Source organism: Camarhynchus parvulus, chromosome 29 (assembly GCF_901933205.1).
Source record: "Camarhynchus parvulus chromosome 29, STF_HiC, whole genome shotgun sequence".
NCBI classification, from domain to species: domain Eukaryota; kingdom Metazoa; phylum Chordata; class Aves; order Passeriformes; family Thraupidae; genus Camarhynchus; species Camarhynchus parvulus.
Genome location: NC_044599.1, coordinates 2,734,514 through 2,749,919, shown reverse-complemented (window position 1 = coordinate 2,749,919; position 15,406 = coordinate 2,734,514). Strand labels below are relative to the sequence as shown.

Sequence of the window (15,406 nt, the reverse complement as noted above, 5' to 3'; positions counted from 1 at the left end):
GTTCCCCTGGGAGTCCAAAGGGCCCCCAAGGTGCCACAGAACCCAAATCTGGGAGCAGATCTCCAGGCCCAGGGCAGGGGGGTGGGAGACAGAGGATGGGAAGGACATTCCAGAGCAGAGGAAAGAGTTCAATCCAGTTTCCCAGCCTGGCAGGATGGGGAAGGGGGGGCTCTGAGCAGCTTGCTCCCAGTTGGGCAGGGTTCGTGCAGGGCTGCCTCCGGAGCCAGGAACCTTGTCGTGGGATGACCGCTTTTATCCCAATATCGTGTATTGTGTCTGGCAGCTGTGTTTTTTTTTTCTCTCTCTCTCTCTCTCTCTCTCCCCCCCTCCCGGCCGTCTTGCCGCGGCGGGGCGGGGGAGGAGGAGGGGGGGACTGGGTGCACTTTGCTTTTTTTTTTTTGGTTTTTTTTTTGCTGGCTTTGAGCTGCTTGGCTGGCTGGCCGGCTTGCTTCTGCTTGCTGCTTCGCTTGCTTGCTACTGCCTTAGCCCTAGCTGATAGCTGCTTTTTTTCCCTTTGCTGCTTTCTGCGCTGTTTTGTTTTTTTTTTTTCCTCTTTTTTCCCTTTTCTTTCGTCCTCTCTTTCTCACCCTCCCGTGAAGACACTGGACCGGCTCTGGACCTGACCTGGGACGTCCGACGTCCGGCGGGATCTCTGGAGCCTGCAAGAGAAGCTTGGCACCCTCCACAACACTGAACTGGTTTTTCTTTTCTTTTCTTGTGTTGGGGAGTGTTCTTTTGTTATTTGTCAATAAATAGGTTTTGTTTTCCACTTTGCTCCTCCGAGGAATTCCTTCCCGAACCCGGTGTTTGGGGGGGGGGGGAACTCCCTTTTGGAGATTTCCCCTAATTTTGTCCTGAACCAGGACATCCTTTTTGGTGCGTTGGCCGGGAAACAAAGGAGGCCGAAGACAGTGGAAAACAAACCTATAACAATAATATTTTGGTCTTGGTTGTTTTGTGGGCATATTGGTAATTCATAATGTCATTTGGGGTGAATGTTTGCCGGTATTTCTGGTCCCTTGGGGTTTTTGAAGCTTTAATACCTTTGTGGTCCCTAGGGTTATTTCCTTACCCAAAAATAGCTCTGGTGTTGTCCGTAATAAGTAGCTTCTGTAAGCAGGGGCACTAACCAGAATAGTCATTGGGCTGGTCTTATGTGTGCTGATTTGTCGGAGGTTTATGGAAAACCTTGTTTCAGGAATGTATGGATTGCTGTCATGGCTGTGTACTCAGTTTGTTTGGGGAGAAGAAGGGGAAGGGGCTTCTCAGCTTTTGTCTTCCTTCTTCTCCTCCAAATTGTTGACATCTCTATTAGGAAATGTTGAATTTCCCCTGAGTTTAAAAGAAACCATCTTTCTGGCATTTAACTTATTAAGCCTTTCCTATACTGTCTGGAGTGTATATAAAATGAAAGCCGAGATCTCTAGAGGGGTTAAGAGACTCCTGATTCAGGAGTAAAACAAAGCAGGGAAAATCTTGACTGGAGTGGGAAATGGGAGGATATGGGCCAGACTTTAAAGGAATTTGCTGATCCTATAGGCTGGGACTTTCCATCTGATCAAATTCAGAACCCAGTCGAGGTGGCAAAGTATTTGAGGGAAAAGTGCCATGGTAATACTAAGGAGGAAAGACTTACTGCAGTGAGCTGGGCCTTAGCGTTTGTTTACCGTACTCTGCTAGATACTGTGGGCAGCAGATAGTAGAAAGGGAACAGGGAGATAAGTTAGTTACTATCCCAGTGACCCAGGCTGCAGCTAACATCCCAGGCTCCAGGCTAGCAGCTGAATCAGACGACAGGCCCCAACCCATGGCTGTCGCAGCTAATACAAGAGGTGGAAAGTGTAAAGACAAGACCGATCGAAAGGTGGAGGATGATGATGATGATGCAGGAGAAGGACCCTCACCAAAATCAGAGGCCACATCAAGGGGCACAGATTCTGGAGCTAATACTGACTCCTTTTCTCTGAAGGACCTCAGGGGCCTAAGAAAGGATTACAGACGACAACCTGACGAATCTATAATCAGTTGGTTAGTCCGCCTTTGGGATGCTGCAGGGGAGGTTACGATTTTGGATGGTACTGAAGCGAGGCATTTGGGATCCCTGTCGCAGGATACTGTTATCGATCAAGGTATGATGAGCAGGGCTAGCCCTCACAGCCTCTGGGAACGGGTCCTGGAGAGTGTAGCACAAAGATACTTATGTGCTGATGATCTCTATATGCAGCAGACAGGGTGGAAGACCATAGAGCAGGGGATCCAACGCCTGAGAGAAATGGCGGTGGCAGAGCTCATTTTCTCAGATGATATAACAACTAGGAATCCGGACCTGGTACCATGCACACCTGTAATGTGGAGGAAACTTGTGCGACTTGGGCCACCTGAATACGCTTCTGCTCTGGCAATAATGAAGCGGGATGATACATATGAGACTGTGCTTGATATGGCGAAGAAGCTTCGAGCATATGCAGATGCTGTGCATGGACCAACTCATGCCAGAATTGCAGCAGTGGAAACACAACTGCGGAAACTAGAGGACAAAATAGAGGAGAATCATAAGAAACTCCGGGAAGAGATTAAGGAGGACCTTATTCAAATCTCGGCTGTGCAAATTAGAGGCCCTGGTATCCAACGCTGGCGCTCCTTGGATGGCGAGAGAAGGTACACCCCACGGGCTGAGTTATGGGCCTTTCTGCGTGAGTCTGGAGAAGACATGAGGAGATGGGATGGAGAACCCACTGCTGCTTTGGCACAACGGGTGCGTGATTTGAAGAGAAGAGGAAGTATCACCAAAAAGAGGGCAGCTCCGGTTGCTCGCAGCCGAGATGTTGAGTATGACGATGACATGTCCGATCCCCTTGAAGGAACTTCTAAGGCATACGCCCAAGGAAAAAAGGACAATCTGGCTTAGAGGGGCCCTGCCTCTAGCCAGGAAGAGGCGCACGGAAAATCGGGTTTTTGGAAGGTGTGGATCAGATGGCCTGGCACATCAGAGCCACAAGACTATGAAGCATTGGTTGACACTGGATCACAGTGTACCTTAATGCCATCAGAATACGTGGGGACAGAACCTGTTTCCATTGCTGGAGTGACGGGGGATCACAACAGTTGACTTTGTTGGAAGCTGAGGTGAGCTTGACTGGGAAGGAGTGGCAGGAACATCCGATTGTGACTGGTCCAGAGGCTCCGTGTATTTTGGGCATAGACTTCCTCCGGAATGGCTATTACAAAGATCCTAAGGGATTCAGGTGGGCTTTTGGAATAGCTGCAGTGGAGATAGAGGGTATTAAACAATTGAATACCTTATCTGGACTATCAGAGAACCCATCTGCAGTAGGACTCTTGAAGGTAGAGGAGCAACGAGTACCAATTGCCACTTCGACAGTGCACCGCAGGCAGTACCGGACGAATCGAGATGCCGTGATCCCCATCCACAAGATGATTCGAGAGCTGGAGAGCCAAGGGGTGGTCAGTAAAACCCACTCACCCTTTAACAGCCCTATCTGGCCCGTGCGAAAATCTGACGGAGAATGGAGATTGACTGTGGACTATCGTGCCTTGAATGAAGTGACTCCACCACTGAGTGCGGCTGTACCGGACATACTGGAACTGCAGTACGAGCTGGAGTCCAAGGCAGCAAAGTGGTACGCGACCATCGATATTGCTAACGCGTTTTTCTCCATTCCTCTGGCAACAGAATGCAGGCCTCAGTTTGCTTTTACATGGAGGGAGTGCAGTATACCTGGAACCGACTGCCCCAGGGGTGGAAACACAGTCCTACCATCTGTCATGGACTGATCCAGGCTGCACTAGAGGAGGGTGAGGCTCCAGAACATTTACAATATATTGATGATATCATTGTTTGGGGGAACACGGCAATGGAAGTGTTCGAGAAAGGAGAGAAGATCATTCATATTCTCCTGAAAGCTGGATTTGCCATTAAGAAGAGCAAAGTCAAGGGACCTGCCCGAGAAATTCAGTTCTTGGGGGTGAAGTGGCAAGATGGACGGCGTCAGATTCCTGCGGATGTTATTAACAAAATCACTGCTATGTCCCCACCAACTGATAAGAAGGAAACACAAGCCTTCTTAGGTGCTATAGGTTTCTGGAGGATGCACATCCCCGAGTATAGTCAGATTGTGAGACCCCTTTATCTGGTTACCCGCAAGAAGAACGACTTCCATTGGGGCCCTGAGCAGCAGCAAGCGTTTGTCCAAATCAAGCAGGAGATCGCTCATGCTGTAGCCCTGGGTCCAGTTAGGACGGGACCAGATGTGAAGAACGTACTCTACTCTGCGGCCGGGAGCCATGGTCTGTCCTGGAGCCTTTGGCAGAAGGTGCCTGGCGAGACCCGAGGCCGACCATTGGGATTTTGGAGTCGGAGCTACAGGGGGTCTGAAGATAACTATACCCCAACAGAAAAAGAAATCTTGGCCGCCTATGAAGGAGTCCAAGCCGCCTCGGAGGTGATTGGTACAGAGGCACAACTTCTTCTGGCACCCCGACTACCGGTGCTGGGATGGATGTTCAGAGGAAAGGTTCCCTCTACCCACCATGCCACCAATGCTACTTGGAGTAAGTGGATTGCCCTCATTACGCAGCGCGCTCGAATTGGGAAGTTAAATCGCCCTGGGATCCTGGAAATAATTACAAATTGGCCCGAAGGTGAGAGCTTTAGTGTCGCGGATGAGGAACAAGAGCCAGTGACCCGGGTTGAGGAAGCTCCACCATACAATCAGTTGCCAGCAGAAGAAACACGTTACGCTTTATTCACCGATGGTTCTTGTCGCGTCATAGGGATGAAACGGAGGTGGAAAGCAGCTGTATGGAGTCCCACTCGACGGGTTGCGGAGGCTACTGAAGGAGAAGGTGAATCCAGTCAATTTGCTGAAATCAAAGCTATTCAACTGGCCCTAGGTATTGCAGAGAGAGAGAAGTGGCCAAGGCTCTATTTGTATACCGATTCTTGGATGGTAGCCAACGCTCTATGGGGATGGCTGAAGAGATGGAAAGAGGCGAACTGGCAGCGCAGAGGAAAACCAATTTGGGCTGCAGAAGAGTGGAAAGATATCGCTACTCGGTTAGAGAAGTTACCTGTGAAGGTTCGGCATGTAGATGCCCATGTCCCCAGAAGTAGAGCTAATGAAGAGCAGCAAAACAACCAGCAAGTACATCAGGCTGCAAAGATAGGGGAATTGAAGATAGATCTCGACTGGGAGCATAAGGGAGAGTTATTCTTGGCACGATGGGCCCATGATGCCTCAGGCCACCAGGGTAGAGATGCCACCTATAAATGGGCACGAGACCGAGGGGTGGATCTAACCATGGACAGTATCTCTCAGGTTATTCGTGACTGTGAGACGTGCGTTGCCATTAAGCAGGCTAAACGGCTGAAGCCCCTCTGGTACGGTGGGCGGTGGTCTAAGTACAAATACGGGGAGGCCTGGCAGATTGATTACATCACGCTGCCTCAAACCCGCCAAGGCAAGCGCTATGTACTAACCATGGTAGAAGCCACCACGGGATGGTTGGAAACCTACCCTGTGTCTCATGCCACAGCTCGTAACACTATCTTGGGCCTTGAAAAGCAGGTCCTTTGGAGGCACGGTACTCCTGAGAGAATTGAGTCGGATAATGGAACTCATTTTAAAAACAATCTTATTAATACTTGGGCTAGGGAACATGGCATCGAGTGGGTATACCATATCCCCTATCATGCACCAGCTGCAGGGAAAGTGGAAAGGTATAATGGATTGTTAAAAACCACCTTAAAAGCATTGGGTGGGGGGTCTTAAAAAACTGGGAGCAGCATTTGGCGAAGGCTACCTGGTTAGTTAACACTCGAGGTTCCACCAACCGAGCGGGTCCTGCTCAGTCTGAGCTCCTTAATATAGTAGATGGGGATAAAGCCCCAGTGGCCCATGTCAGAGGTTTATTGGGAAAGACAGTATGGATCAACCCTGCCTCGAGTACAGACAAACCCATCCGTGGGATTGTTTTTGCTCAAGGACCAGGTTATACGTGGTGGATAATGCAGAAAGATGGAACAACACGGTGTGTACCTCAGGGAGACCTGATTGTGGGATAAGGCTCATATATGAATGTCATTGTTTGCTGAATGTGAGACAGAAGGAAACTGTAAGTGTCAAAGGTCTGAACAAGTAAGATGAGAGGAATGCGTAAGTGTCAAAGGTGTGAGTAAGTGAAATGAAAGTTTTTATTGTATATTCACGATATGGGATAAGGGGTGGAGTGTCGTGGGATGACCGCTTTTATCCCAATATCGTGTATTGTGTCTGGCAGCTGTGTTTTTTCTCTCTCTCTCTCTCTCTCTCTCTCTCCCCCCTCCCGGCCGTCTTGCCGCGGCGGGGCGGGGAGGGAGGAGGGAGGGGGGACTGGGTGCACTTTGCTTTTTTTTGGTTTTTTTTTTGCTGGCTTTGAGCTGCTTGGCTGGCTGGCCGGCTTGCTTCTGCTTGCTGCTTCGCTTGCTTGCTACTGCCTTAGCCCTAGCTGATAGCTGCTTTTTTTTCCCTTTGCTGCTTTCTGCGCTGTTTTGTTTTTTTTTTTTCCTCTTTTTTCCCTTTTCTTTCGTCCTCTCTTTCTCACCCTCCCGTGAAGACACTGGACCGGCTCTGGACCTGACCTGGGACGTCCGACGTCCGGCGGGATCTCTGGAGCCTGCAAGAGAAGCTTGGCACCCTCCACAACACTGAACTGGTTTTTTCTTTTCTTTTCTTGTGTTGGGGAGTGTTCTTTTGTTATTTGTCAATAAATAGGTTTTGTTTTCCACTTTGCTCCTCCGAGGAATTCCTTCCCGAACCCGGTGTTTGGGGGGGGGGGGGATCTCCCTTTTGGAGATTTCCCCTAATTTTGTCCTGAACCAGGACAAACCTGCAGAGCCCTTGGGAAAAGCCCTTGGGAAAAGCCCTCCCCAGGCAGAGGAACAGAGCAGCTGGGAAGGGCTCTGTGCTCAGAGCAGCCCCATTCCCAGGAGCAGGAGCAGGGCTGGTGTTGTCTGGGATGAGGCTGCAATGGGAGCCTGGGACAGAATCACAGAATCACAGAATTTCTAGGTTGGAAGAGACCTTTAAGATCATCGAGTCCAACCCATCTTCTAACACCTCAACTAGATCATGGCACCGAGTGCCAGATCCAGTCTTTTTTTAAACACATCGAGGGATGGGTCACATTTTAAACACATCGATGGGATGGTGACTCCACCACCTCCCTGGGTAGATGATTCCTGTATTTGATCACTCTTTCTGTGAAAAACTTCCTCCTTAATTCCAGTCTGTATCTCCCTTGGCGCAGCTTGAGACTGTGTCCTCTTGTTCTGCCTGTTGTTGCCTGGAGAAAGACAGCGACCCCAGCTCAGCACAGCTGCCCTTCAGGGAGCTGCAGAGAGTGACAAGGTCACCTCTGAGTCTCCTTTTCTCCAGGCTGAACAACCCCAGCTCTGGGCTGGGACACCCCAGCTGGGGGAACTCAGGGAGGGCTGGGGCTCAGCTGAGTCTTTCCCGCTGCTTTTCCTCCCTGACCTTGGATTTTGGGGATCTCTTTGCTGTTTCTGAGCCTTCTCCACCCACGGGACTGGGAGAGATCCCTGAGGCCACAGCAGGGCATTAAAGGCTTGGTTTGAGATTTGGGATTTTGGCTGCACTCCTGGACTCAGGTCCCTGTTCTGCACAGACCCAACCCAGCGTTGCCCGTCCCACTGCTCCCAGCCTCGGCTCCCTCAGAGGGCACCAGGGAATGGCTCCATCCAGAATTCCTGCCCTCCATACAGGGGAGCTGAGCTGAGCTCTGCCTGCGATGATCCTTGGCTTTGGGAGGCCCATCCTGCCCCTCCACCATCCCTCCCTCGCTGGGACCCAGCCTCTTCCTCAGGGCAAACTCCCGTGGCTGTTCTCACCCCAGAGTCACAACCAGCCCCAATTCCAGCTGCAAATTCCCCAGGCAATTGCTGCAGGCTCCAGGCAGCACCATCAGCTCAGAACCCCCCAGAAAATCCCTATCCCAGCCCTTCACTAAAGGTCCTGGCTGCACCCCTCGTGTTGTCCAGATCAGTGCTGCCAATCCAGAATAACACACACTGGATTTACCTTTATTCAGGGATAGAATGTGAAAAAAAGGGGAAACAGAGAAGGATGCAGTGGTGAAGGGCAGCCCCAGGATTGTCACATCCCTGGTTTTGGCTCAAAATGCCACCAAATCCCACCTGGCTGCTTCCTAAAAATTCCTAAGGTCTGAAAGGATCCTGAATTTGGGCAGGGGTGGAGGTGGTGGTGGGGGGGAAGTTGATAGAAAAGCTCAGGTTTTATGGAAAAAGGGATGCTTGTGTGATGGTAGAGGGTGCTGGGGGATGTGGAGGCCATGCTCACTTTCTCAGATCCATGTAAAAAATGCAGCAGGGCCTGAGGATTGCTGGCAAAACAGGATTAGGGATTGTAATTAACTAATAAATGGGATAATTAACAGCATTCCCCCGTTTATGGCTCAATAACAGCGTTTTATGGCCAGTTCCAGTGATCCCCTTCAATCAGTCACCCCTGGGGTGCCAGGGCACATTCCCCACGGGGATTTGGGAGCTGCTGAGGGTATCTGTGGGATCAGGGGATATTTATCCCTCTTATCTGCCAGGCCCCGCAGGAATCCACGGCCCAGCCCCCTCCAGGCCGTGCCGTATCAGCTCCAGCCGCTCCCGAGGGTGATCCCATCCCGGCCTGGAGCCTCTCCAGGACCGGACACGTCAGATGTCCCGGAGGTCTCGGACGTGAGACATCCCAGGGGCGAATCCTGGCCTGCGGGGATTTCGGGAAGAGCAGCAGGGACTCAGCCCCGGCAGCCGGAGCACGGGGGGGAAGCGGCTCTGGGAGCGCATCCCGGGATCCGCGCACCGGGAGCGAGCTCCGGGCTCTGGGAGCGCATCCCGGGATCCGCGCACCTGCAGCAGCCAGGAGCGAGCTCTGGGCTCCCGCAGCGCATCCCGGGATCCGCGCACCCGGAGCGAGCTCCGGGCTTTGAGAGCCCACCCCGGGATCCGCTCACATGCAGCGGCCAGGAGCGAGCTCCGGGCTTTGGGAGCGCATCCCGGGATCCTCGCACTCGGAGCGAGCTCTGTGCTTTGGGAGCGCATCCCGGGATCCTCGCACCTGCAGCGGCCAGGAGCGAGCTCTGGGCTCCCGCAGCGCATCCCGGGATCCGCGCACTGGGAGCGAACTCTGGGCTCCCGCAGCGCATCCCGGGATCCGCGCACTGGGAGCGAACTCTGGGCTCCCGCAGCGCATCCCGGGATCCGCGCACTGGGAGCGAACTCTGGGCTCCCGCAGCGCATCCCGGGATCCGCGCACTGGGAGCGAACTCTGGGCTCCCGCAGCGCATCCCGGGATCCGCGCACATGCAGCGAGCTCCGGGCTTTGGGAGCGCATCCCGGGATCCGCGCACATGCAGCGAGCTCCGGGCTTTGGGAGCGCACCCCGGGATCCGCGCACCTGCAGCGGCCAGGAGCGAGCTCCGGGCTCCCTCTGCCGGGCAGGTGACGCCGCTGCAGCGCCTCCCCAAATCCCCAACAATCCCCGGCCTGCCGAGAAAGGGGAACGGCTCCCGAGGAGCGAGGCACGGAGGGGATGCTAAAGGGGATCCTAAAGGGGACCCTACAGGGGATCCTCCTACAGGGAATCCTACATGGGATCCTACAGGGGATCTACACGGGACCCCACAAGAGCTCCTACAGGTGACCCTACAGGGAATCCTACAGGGAATCCTACAGGGGCCCTAAATGAGATTCTACAGGGGATCCTACTACAGGGGACCCTACAGGGAATCCACACGGGATCCTACAGGAGTCCTACAGGGAATCTGCACTGGTTCCTACATGGGACCCTACATGGGATCTTACAGGGGATCCTACATGGGACCCTACAGGGCATCCTACATGGGATCGTACAGGGAATCCTACAGGAGATCATACAGGGAATCCTACCTGGGACCCCGCTGCCCAGAGCAGCTGTGGCTGCCCCATCCCTGGCCGGGCTGGACGGGGCTTGGAGCACCCTGGGATGGTGGGACCTGTCCCTGCCCGCTGCTTTAGGGTCTCTTCACCCCTGAACCATTCCCTGGTTCTGTGATCCAAAAGGGCATTTCTGACTCACCAGGAGCTCCCATCCAGCTGGGAATGACTCCTGGGATCCAGCCTGGCTGTTCCATGGCTCCCAGACCCGCTGGAATCACTCTGGGAAGGTGGAACAGCTCCCTAGGTGAGGAACCCTGCATCTAATCCCACCTGGACCAGCCTTGGCTCTGTCGCCTTCCCTCCCTGGGCTCAGGTCACAGCAGTCTCTGGCTGTGTTGAAACATCCCCAGATCCTTTCTGACTCCACTTTTTTATCCTCTAAGGGCCAAGTCCTCCAGGAACACACCCAAAACATTTTTATTGGGGGAAAATCCCTTTTCCCATCTGGAAGCTCAGCTCACAGCCCCTCTGCTCCCCAGGAAACAGCTGCAGGTGGGAGCACTCCTGGTTTCCTTCCAGCTCTCCCCAGTGGGTTTAGGGAGGCGCCCTCAGTCTGGGAGCAGCCAGGCCTTGTCCCAGTCCTTCCCAGAGCCTGGAGAAACCCAGCGCCAGCTGAGTCCTGCTCAGCCCCAGAGGGGAGCCAACCCCCCCACGTGTGCCATGGGGTGAAATGTGTGGGAAGGGAGCTGGAAATGTCCTGGCACGGGGAACTGATGGCCCGGGGCTCCCACTGCAGCTCCAAACCCAGTTTAATCCACCCATCCCAGTTCTCCCACAGCTGCTCCCCCACTTCCAGCCAACACCTGGCATGACTCCAGTGGGACAGGAGGAGGGAGGTGGGCGCTCCAGGCCCTCTCCTGGCCTGGCACAGCTGTTTGCAGGGATGGAAGTGGCTCTCCCCAGCCACTGGGAAAAGGAGCTCCCTCACTTTGGGGAAAAGACGGGGTGGGATTTCCCTTTCCTGCACCGTCCTGGCCCAAACCGTGCCTCAGTTTCCTGGCTTTTTTCACCTGCAGCCTCGGGGAGGATAGGATTTGGGGGGAGAGGGAAATTTTGTTTTCTTAATGAAATGCTCCGGGACAGAGCAGGGAATTCAGCGGGCAGGGAAGGGCTCGGCGGGGATTTGTCCCTCTCCTTGTCCCCAGGCTCGAGGGGATCACCAGCCCGACCCCGGGTGCCCAAACCCCTCCGGGAGCCCCAGATCCACGGGCTGGCAGCAAACAAATCCCTGCATTGTGTCCGGGGAGGAGGAGGAGGAGGAGGGGGAGGAGGGGAGGAAGAAGAGGAGGAGGAGGAGGGAGCCCGGCCCCATCGGCCCATCCCGGGGAGCGGCTGGCGCTGCTCTATGCCCGTATAAGGCCAGGTTGGGCTCTCCCGGCCCAATCCGGGCAGGAATTGGGAACACCTGAGCCCGGCCCCGCCCCGGGGAGCCGAGCCCGCCCAGGTGAGCCCCTCCCTCCCTGCCCAGGTGTGTCCGCTGGGAATTCCGCCCTGGGAACAATGGCCCCGAGGCCCCAGCGTGGCCGCACCGGCTCCGTTTTAAGGCGGGGCGACACCTTTCCCTCCCCCATTGCCAGCCATTCTCCACACGGGAGGTGGAACAGTTCACCCTGTGTCCCCCCTAAACCCGCCTGGGATTGGGATTCATCCCCCTAAACCCGCCTGGGATTGGGATTCATCCCCCTAAACCCGCCTGGGATTGGGATGCACCCCGTGCCCGGCTGGGATCGCGATTCATCCCCTCTGTGCCTGGCTAGGATGGGGATTCATTCCCCTAAACACATCTGGGATTGGGACTCGTCCCCCTAAACCTGCCTGGGATTGGGTTTCACCCCCTCCTAAACCCGGCTGGGATTGGGATTCACCCCCTGAGCCCATCCAGGACCGGGATTCACCTCCTGTGCCCGGCCAGGACCGGGATTCACCCCCTGTGCCCGGCCAGGACCGGGATTCCCCTCCCTGGTATCCCCAGCCCTGCTCTCTGATCCCGGCAGGATCCGGGGGCTCCAGGACCGGGAATCGCAGCAGCCCCGGGATGTGCCGGCCCCGGGATGTGCCAGCCCTGGGATGTGCCAGCCCTGGGATGTGCCAGCCCTGGATGTGCCGGTCCCGGGATGTGCCAGCCCCAGCCCTGGGGCTCCAGCCCTGGCACCGGGGTCTGGGGGCCCTGTCTGGGCAGGGGGATTGGCCCAGGTGACCTCCACAGGTCCCTCCCAACCCCAGGTGTTCTGGGATCCGGGGACCTCACCTGGATCCCAGCCCGAAGGTGCCACCAGGCCGGGGGACACGGGAGGGACCCCGATGTGCTGGCACAGCCGGGCGCTGTCCCTGTGTCTGTCCCTGTCCCCTGTCCCGTGTCAGCCCCGGAATTTGGGAAAAGCAGAGTTGCTGTCGAGACCCAAGACATTCCTCTGGCTGCCCTAAGTGATTCGAGACCCTGGCAAAGAGCTCAGAGAGCTTAGCACAGTCAAAAACACCTGGGCCTTCGATTTTAGTCCATAGAAAAAATTACCGACTTTGTGTGAAGATTTACAAGCCACAAAAAGCTTGAGTAGAATGATAGTGAATTTGTCGCAAAGTGAAAAAGTAGAATTTTAAGGTTTTAGAATGCGGGTTCAGGAAGCAAGATAGAAGAATCTAAGCATGTCCTGTCCTTCTTCTTGCCCTCCAACTCCTGCTGTGATGGTGGCACTTTTGGATTGGTTTAGAGCAGAGACAAACTGTCCAACATGGGTGATAGGCATTAGAAAATTATTGCAAATAAAGTACAGGTAGTTTTTAGTATAAAAAGCCAACACCACCCCAAGGGTAGTCAGTGTGCCTTGGACAGACCTGCTGGACAGAACTCAGAGGTCAGAGAAAGAATGTGATAGACAAGAGAAAATAAACAACCCTGAAAAGCAAAACCGACGAATCTCGACTGCTTCTGGGGAAAAAAACAAAAACCAAAAAAAAAAGACTTTCTAATACCCCAAACTTGAACCCCAGGAACCCAAGGAGCTGCCTGGCTGTGCTGCAGGAGCGGTGCCAGCCCAGCCCCAGGGCTGGGAGTGCCCCGTGTGCCACCCCCGGGCCGGGCACTGCAGAGCAGCAGCTGCAGCCCCGCCCTGCCCCGGTTCCTGCCCCAAATCCTGCCCCAATTCCTACCCCAGTTCCTGCCCCGGTTCCTACCCCAATTCCTGCCCTGGTTCCTGCCCCGGTTCCTGCCCCAATTCCTACCCCAGTTCCTGCCCGGGTTCCTACCCCAATTCCTGCCCCGGTTCCTGCCCCGGTTCCTGCCCCAGTTCCTGCCCCAAATCCTGCCCCAATTCCTGCCCCGGTTCCTGCCCCGGTTCGTGCCCCAGTTCCTGCCCCGGTTCCAGCTAGGGAAGCACCAGCCCCGCCTGGGGCACACGGGGAATTTGGGGTTTGTCTGATTTACACCTGAGCAGAGCCCGCAATGGGGGAGCAGCCCGGCCTTGGACACCTCCAGTGTCAGAACCCAGGACACCCCTCTGGCTGCTCTGGAGGGCCCCAGCCCCTGCCAGGGGTTCAGAGACCCTGCACAGAGCCCAAGACCCCTGTGACTGATTTTGACCCATGGAAAAAATTACCAGCCTTACATGAGGATTTACAAGCCACGAGAGTTTAAGTCGAATGCTAGTTAGTTTGTCACGGGGTGAAAAGTAGAATTTTGGGTTTTTTAGGGTTTTTTGGGGGGTTTAGGGTTTTTGGGGTTTTTTTTGAATAGGGGTTCAGAAGCCAAGATGGAAGGATTTGGGCGTGCCTTGTCCTTCTTTCTCCTTCTTCCCAGCCTCCATCTTCTGGGTGGTGCTGGCACTTTTGGATTGGTTTAAGGTAGGACCACGCTGCCTAACATAGGTGATAGGTATTGGAAAATAACTGTAAATAAAGGATACATGGTTTGTAGTATAAAATGTTGACAGCAGCCCAAGGGTGGGCAGAGTGCCTCTGACTGAGCTGCTGAACGGACCTCAGCAGGCCAGAGAAAGAATGTGATAGATAAGAGAAAATAAACAACCTTGAGAACCAGAGCTGAGGAATCCTGACTCCTTCTTTGAGCACCGGGCTGGGAAAAAGAGACTTTTAACACTGCAGGAACCATTTCCAGCTGCCCCTCGGCACTGGCTGAGCTCCTGCTCCAGGGCCTTCCCCGCTATCCAGACCTGTCCCTGGGCTCAGCTGGGGAACAGGAGGCTCAGGGGGGACCTTCTCCCTCTCACAACCCCTGACGGGAGTGGGGGGTCAGCATCTGCTGCCAGGAACGAGTGAAAACGGCCTCAAGGTGCACCAGGGATGATTTAAGTTGGATTTAGGAACAATTCCTCACTGAAAGGGTTGGGAAGCACTGGAAGGGCTGCCCAGGGCAGGGGCAGAGTGCCCATCCCTGGAAATGTCCAGAAATGTGCGGCTGTGGCGCTTGGGGACACGGTCAGGAGGTGGCCGGGGTGGTGCTGGGTTGGACCTGATGCTCCCTGAGGGCTTTTCCAGCCTTTGCAATTCCATGGTTTGTGGACAGCAGCGACCAGAGGTGGTTCCTGGGTGTGGAGCTGGGTTCAGCTCGTCCTGCCCACTCTCTTCAGGCACCGAGCACCATCCCAGAACTGCCTGTCCACGATCAGCTGGAGACCACGGGGCTGGAGGGGGTGGAAGAAGCCCCAAGCACAGCACGAGTTCCCCATGGGACACAGCTTGGGCCGGGACACCCTGGAGCCAGGGAATGCTCTGGGGTGGGGAGCAGGGAATGGGGTGAGGGATCAGGGAATGGTCTGGGGTGAGGGATCAGGGAATGGGGTGAGGGATCAGGGAATGGTCTGGATTGAGGGATCACGGAGGGTCTGGGGTGAGGGATCTCAAAGCTCAGCCCATCCCAAACCCTGCCATGGCAGGGACACCTCCCACTGTCCCAGTCCTGTCCAACCTGGCCTTGGAGCTGCCAGGGATGGGGAATCCTTCAGGAAATCCATTCCAGGGCCTGCCCACCCTCACAGGGAGGAATTCCCTCCCTCTGGCTGTGGGAGCCATTCCCTGCGTCCTGGCACTCCAGGCCTTGCCCCCAGTCCCTCTCCAGCTCTCCTGGAGCCCCTTTGGGCACTGGAAAAGGCTCCAAGGTATCTCCAGAGCCTTCCCTTCTCCCAGCCTGCTCCGTCCCAGCCCCACGGATCTCTCTGGTGCACAAATTCACCAGGAACTCTCCAAACCTCAGGGAGCTGGGATCCACAGAGGGATCTGGGGGATCTGGGACAGTGCTCTATGTCCATGGAGGAGCCACAGGGATCTGGGACAGTGCCCTGTGTCCACGGAGGAGCCACAGGGATCTGGGAGGTCTGGGACAGTGCCCTGTGTCCATGGAGGAGCCACAGGGATCTGGGACAGTGCCCTGTGTCCATGGAGGGT

The 15,406-nt window shown here is 55.1% G+C and overlaps 1 protein-coding gene across 1 annotated transcript; it reads left to right on the top strand.

Annotated features, from left to right (window-relative positions):
* The first annotated feature begins 554 nt into the window (after window positions 1–554).
* Window positions 555–2,931, top strand: LOC115914560. The gene is made up of 2 exons (XM_030967123.1): window positions 555–698; window positions 1,970–2,931. The coding sequence occupies exon 2, from the start codon at window positions 2,132–2,134 to the stop codon at window positions 2,906–2,908; it is 777 nt and encodes a 258-aa protein (XP_030822983.1). The 5' UTR covers window positions 555–698; window positions 1,970–2,131; the 3' UTR covers window positions 2,909–2,931.
* The last annotated feature ends 12,475 nt before the right edge of the window (window positions 2,932–15,406 follow it).

Coding starts and splice junctions, on each gene's coding strand:
- LOC115914560 (XM_030967123.1), top strand. CDS start 2,132: ATGATGAGCAGGGCTAGCCCTCACAGCCTCTGGGAACGGGTCCTGGAG.